The sequence below is a fragment of the Lygodium microphyllum genome, chromosome 1 (assembly GCF_053477565.2).
Source record: "Lygodium microphyllum isolate KBCC chromosome 1, Lygodium_microphyllum_v1.1.10, whole genome shotgun sequence".
In the NCBI taxonomy this organism is placed as follows: Eukaryota; Viridiplantae; Streptophyta; class Polypodiopsida; order Schizaeales; family Lygodiaceae; genus Lygodium; species Lygodium microphyllum.
In genome coordinates, this window is record NC_141135.1 from 28725843 (window position 1) to 28731842 (window position 6000).

The window sequence follows — 6000 nt, forward strand, 5'->3', positions numbered from 1 at the left end:
AGTTATTCTAATGCTCAAAAAATTTCCACCAATCAATAATTAAATAAGCTAGGTCAATTTGTGTTTCAAGTATCCCTAAGTAATTATTAGTCCTTAGACCAACATTAATTAGTTAATTAATACATAGTCTCTAATGTCACCACACTGACATTAATGGCTAATAAATTGATCCAGGCCAAAATCTAATACTAGGTATCACCAAGTATCTATCAGACATAACTTATTACAACTTTTGCCTTTGGCACCAACTTATATTTCAAGGTCCTGAGTCTCATATTGTGAAATAATTGACGTAAGTCTCACATGTACATGTCACATTTGCACATTTGATTACTTTCAATCAAATGCTAAGCAAAGGAATAAAATTTCACATTCTTATGGCAATAGGGCAAGAGAAGGAAAAAAGAGAAAGAGGGTAACATAGAGAAGGAGAGTTAGAGAAGAGGAAGTGAGAGGTAGAAGTAGAGAAGTAGAAGAGAAAATAAAAAGAGAAAAGAGGGGAAGAGATAGAAGTAAAAGAAGAAGAGGAGGAGATAGTAAAAAAGAGGAAAGAAAGAGGAGAAAAGGGAAATTAGAGAAAGAAAAAGGGAAGGAGAACAGGAAGTGAAAAGGAGAGATAGAAGTAGAGGAAGACAAAAAGAGAGAGATAGAAAGAGCGAGAGAGAAAGAGAGAGAGAGAGTCTTAATTATGTCATTTCAGTTTCAAACCATCAATTAAGAATCAAAGCTTTCGAAGACAGGACTATTGATCCAAGCCAGAGAAGTGCTTCAGATCCAAGGTATCAAACTATCAATATAATAACTTTCCAATTGTAACGCAAGTCGAGGTGCTAGTTTGATCTTATTTTACTTAAGCTAGCTTGCTTTCGCATAGCAATGATGAAATAATCACTTGTTTAAATAAAGACTATTCATGAAACCGAAATGAAGAGAGTACGCATGGATTGTGCATGATAAAGTAAGAAATGAAGAGAGTACGCACGGATTGTGCATGATAAAGTAAAGTGTAGAATCATCGAGAAAGAAGCTTGTGAAGTGAAAGAAAGGCTAGAGATGTGTTATTTTGATATCGGATCTAAGTCTCATGAAAATAGCATGTGTCACTTTGTAACTGCACTCTAAGGAAGAATAAGTTGTTGCAAAATTACATCTTCTTTTGTAAGTATCCGAAGGTTATTGTTTTAGTTATTGATTTACCTTTTTTTTTTAGACTTGTTATTTTGGAAAAAAGAGATTGTCTTCCTAACCAAGATAAGTTGGTTGATTCATATGGAATATTCAAAATGGTTGTCTGGATTGATAATATGAAAAAGGAATGTTTTCCTAGCTAATGATGATAGGCTAATTGCTTGATTGTGTATTTATACAAAGTTCTTGTACCCTCACGGACAGATTTCTAGTTACGTACTAAACCTCCCCCAATGTTAGTGGCAGAAGCCCTTCACTAAGGGCCTGTTTTGACCGCACTGGAGACTAAGACTAGCCCCAAATGCAAAAGGTCTCTCCGTAGAGAGGACTTTAGGCTAGGAGGCAACAAGGGTACCAAGGGGGGTTTTGTTGTAAATCCCTTGGGTCTATCCAAGACCAACCTAACCCCTACTAGCCCAAATGGACTTTCTAGAAGGCCTTGATGCTAGATAAGGACGGATTAGAAGATCGTGTGCTTGAGATTTGAACAGAGTTCCAAATTAAGGGATGGAATGCTGGGTTGGCATTGCACCTTAAAGAAGATGCGGGATAAAAATATATTGCTTTGCAAGTGTTTTCAAAGGATTGTTTGGCATTGTCTTTGTGTTTGTGACAATTAAATTATGTAAAAGAACCAATGTTAATGGCTAATTAACGAAGTTATTTTTGCATGTCAAACATAGATGTGTTAGGATAATTAAACAACTAAAACACACCCTCAAGGAAAGCAAGAGGACAAGATCCCCAACAGATCCGTCCTACGAATGGGTGGTCTCGATAAGCTAAGAGTTTTACTTCAAGATGCTAGATTTAGAAAGTGACCGAATGTGTGATTGTCTAGTGTGTCTTAGATCCCGAACAATGCCGTGAAGAAACCAGAGTTGAGACTACATCCTATAGGTAAAGGGATCAACACACATCGCTTCCCCTCGTTTCTCACTCACTATGAACTAAGTGCGACATTGATCCACTTCAGTTCAAGTTGACTTGCAAATGCAGTGGCTCAAGGATCGAAGCCAAATAAGGTGTTAGATGACCTTAGTATCAAATTTTGAAACCCAAATTCAAGTGGATCCTAGTGGATTCAGCCAAAACACTTCTGTTGTGGAGTGGACTCAAAAGAAGCCTAGGTGACAAACCCCATGATATTTTAAGGAGTACCGAGCGGCGTCACTTAGGAAATCTCTTGATGGACCACTAAATTGTGCCGCTGAGGGTTCCTCAATAAGACACATTACAAGTGGATTGTGGATTTTAAGTTACCAGCGGCCTTTGCCCAAGGCTTTCATGCTTCATCGCATGAGGTGGTTGGGTCTTCAAATACTCCCAAGATCTGAGAGGGGATCTTAGCCTACCATTTTCTTCTATCAATTTGTCATCTCCTAGTTGTGAGCCCTAGTCAGAGTCTAAGAAGAACATTGGAGCTATGACTATGTTTCCCCTTCACTTTTGTGTGCGTTTCCTTTTCTAGTCACTATCTATAGTCATTTCCTATGCCCTACCAGAGACTATGCAACCTATCTATCATTGATTTGCCCTAGATTGGCTACAATCAACCCTAGATCTACCATGTCATCATTGCACCTTCCATTACATGCAATCAGACTGCATTTATGCAGTCAGCTAGTTTTGGCATTATTTGACTATTTATGGCCAATCAAGCTTTCGGTAGATCATTCCTTTCTATCTTCTGCAAGTGCTTTAACATATTGCAACATTCTTATCCTTCTTTGTCAAGGACTGCTGGCTGCACACTCTTCATCTCCGTTGCTGTCACCATCTCCAATGTTGTCATCATTTTCCAGCCTGATCCGGTGCCCTCACTAATGCTTTGGGCTGCATGCAAGGGCTGATCAGTCCACCCTCGTATTCAGCATTCATTTTAGATTCAGTACAAATTTCTCTTCTCTTCCTATTGTCTTTTCTCTTCTCCTTTTCTCCCTATGTTCGTGTCTCTCTTCCATTGCACATTCTCACACTTTTTTCTTTGTAGTGTTTCTCTTCTCTCTTGTTTTGTGCAGTCTACGCAGCAAGTTTATAGACTTCCATCACTGCACCCACTTCTGACATGGTATTGGACGTCCATGTTACGTCCTATGGTGCCAATATCGTCTACTACAAGCCTGTGTTTTACACTGTCCGCTGCTGATTGGACCTGTCTTAGAACTGCTGCCAGTGTTCTTCAGCCCTTGCTGCCGACTTTCAGCCTGTTTAACACTGCTCAACCTGTGTTTTGGCTACAGCAATCTGCATTTTGTGTTTGCAGGCTGAGGCGACCAGTTTTCATGCAGGTCAACCGCATTCGATGTTGTCCCTGCCTGTGTTTTTGTGCTCAGCATCTGTGTTTTGACTTTCTGCTCCTGTGCAAAGCTAGGCGACAATGTTTTCAGGCTGGTTTTCGTCTCTGGTGGCTGCAAACTTTGTGTTGGCTGTGATTTGATTTGTTATTTGCATTTTTTTTATTTTGGGAAGGGAGAGGACGCCCAGCAATCGTCTTGCTTTCTGATCAACTTCCGTGTGATACACTGGTGAGCTTTAGAGAGGGTCAACCCTGCCTACGTATGTAGTCTGACTCCTGATCTTCACTGTGAGTTACAGATGCAATCGTCATTCCTATCATTATGATGATTCTTCTTGATTGGGGGTGTGAGAAAAGGCAAACTAATGAGAAATCCCCCAACACAGAAAACAATGCAAAGTCAAACAATAAGAGAGAAAATTATCAAAACGTCGTTCACACTGGTGGAGAATGCTATAAATAAAGGCCTTGCAACTTGCGTGTTGCTTGCTTGGTGCTGTGCATCGCCATCCTCAGGCTGTTTGCCTGTCCAAGGGCACGCATTATGATGGTTTGAATGTTGTGTACTATGGTCACGCTTTGCGGTTGTGACAATGCGCTTCTAGCGACGACACTGAGACATACACGTCTCAGATTTTGTGCATTCACAAGTACTGTGGAATGAAGGTCCAGACTAAGACGAACCCCCCAAAAAAAATCGGGCCACTCAGAAGGCCAGTTGAGAACTCTTATTCTGCCAATACTTTGATCCTCCTCATGGCCATCGACTGTAAGAAAAAGAAACAGTCGCGGATTGCATCAAGAGGCCTTGGAAGAGAACGGTAAGGTGTTATGAGGAGCAATGAAATCAAAGAGAAGATACAGTGTGTTTCTCAGTCTCAGCATTTCACATCTCTGTTGGTGGAACCGACGTGCCTCACTGCTCTTTCTTTCTGCGAACCTATCAGTCCGATCTTTCACAAGTCCAAGACCTCACCTTCTCTCTTCCGTCCGCGCACTTCCATATCCTTGCATGATCTTCTTCTCTCCTGCAATTGAAAACCTCCGACGCTCCTCTGGAATTCTGTCGTCGTTGTTGTCGATCACGTGCTGATCGATCTCCTTCCTCCTCCTCCCCACTCGACGCCCGCGTCAATCCCCTTCCATATCAGAACCAACCTTACAACTATCGAGTTAAACTTTCTTTACATTCAAAATTTTTGGACGCGAAATGACATCGATTCCCGTTAAGATTATCCACTCTTACATGTGGTCCCATTTGGGGCGTCCATCTTACTTAGTAGCTAAATGGAGTCAAATCACATTTTATAATATTAGCATCTCGTGCTTTGCAAAGCAGTAAGCGAAGTTAATTTCGCTCAACAATCCATTTCTCCTCTTTCTCTCTCTTCTTTTCCCTTTTTGCTTCTAACTATTTTCTTCTCTCTCTCTCTCTCAATTTCTTCCTTCTCTCAACCTCCCTCACTCTTTTCCTCTCTTTCTCTCGTAATTTTTTTTATTTTCATCTCTCTTCTCTCACCTCTATATATACACATTTTCTTACCTCTCTCCCTTCGATTTTTAATTCTCTCTCTCTCTCTCTCTCTCTCTCTCTCTCTCTCTCTCTCATCAATGACACATTAGAGGAGGAACAAAAAAGGAAAATAAGAGCACACCATGTTTGGATGATGGGGTTAAAGATGCATGAAAAAGTGGATAAAGACACCAAGGAGCTATACACGTTAATGAATATTAAGAAAGACATACATATCTCCACTTGGAAAGTGGGCAAGAAAAGCACAGAAGGGGAGAGCTCTAAAGAGCGTGCACTCATTCTCAACTTCCCCACCATGGAAGCTAGGAGAGATTCTTAGCTCAATGTCATATATTAAAGGGGACCGGTGTGTTCTTGGGTGTCGACCTCACACCAACCCAACTAGCCCATATGAGGGAGTGAATGCCAAAATTAAGGCAGCCAGGGAGGAGGGAAAACTCACCTTTTATAAAGGAGGAAGAGTGGTGATGTAGAGGCGCCACAAATGACGGTGTGAGACCTATGGGACCAGCCTTGCAGTGGCAGTTTGGAACTATAACGGAGCCCTCTGACTGGATGTGGAAGCTTTTGAGGAGACATTCAAAGGGAGAGATAATAGTGTTCTACTTAGAGACATATCAAGGACCACATACTACACTTCCACTAGTAATAGACTATAGGTGGGAGTCAGCTTGCAAGAAGGAGACATGCACACACAACAGTAATTGGGGGTTGAGGGAGGAGTGGCAGTATTATTCAAAGAGAGAAGCTACAGCAAATGATCCAAGTAGTCCGCAGAGATGAGCAGGTCAGATACATATGGGTGAGAGTGTATGGTGAGGAATGCACTTTACATGTTGCCATATGCTATTTCCCCCCCTATGACATCATGATACGCCCACCTAAGGGGCAATCACGATATGTAACATTGGATGAGGATATTTGGGAGTTTTCGAAGCAGGGAGATGTTATCTTACTAAGAGACTTTAATGTTAGGACA

The 6000-nt window shown here is 41.2% G+C and overlaps 1 protein-coding gene across 1 annotated transcript in view; it reads right to left on the bottom strand.

Moving 5' to 3' along the window:
• Window positions 1-4669, bottom strand: part of LOC148040939 (dynein regulatory complex protein 11-like) — a 153074-nt gene extending 148405 nt beyond the window's left edge. The window contains exon 1 of the mRNA XM_087674810.1: window positions 4464-4669. Coding sequence (XP_087530936.1) covers window positions 4464-4501 — 38 coding nt within the window. The 5' untranslated portion in view covers window positions 4502-4669. The remainder of the gene's footprint in view (window positions 1-4463) is intronic.
• Between the last annotated feature and the right edge of the window lie 1331 nt (window positions 4670-6000).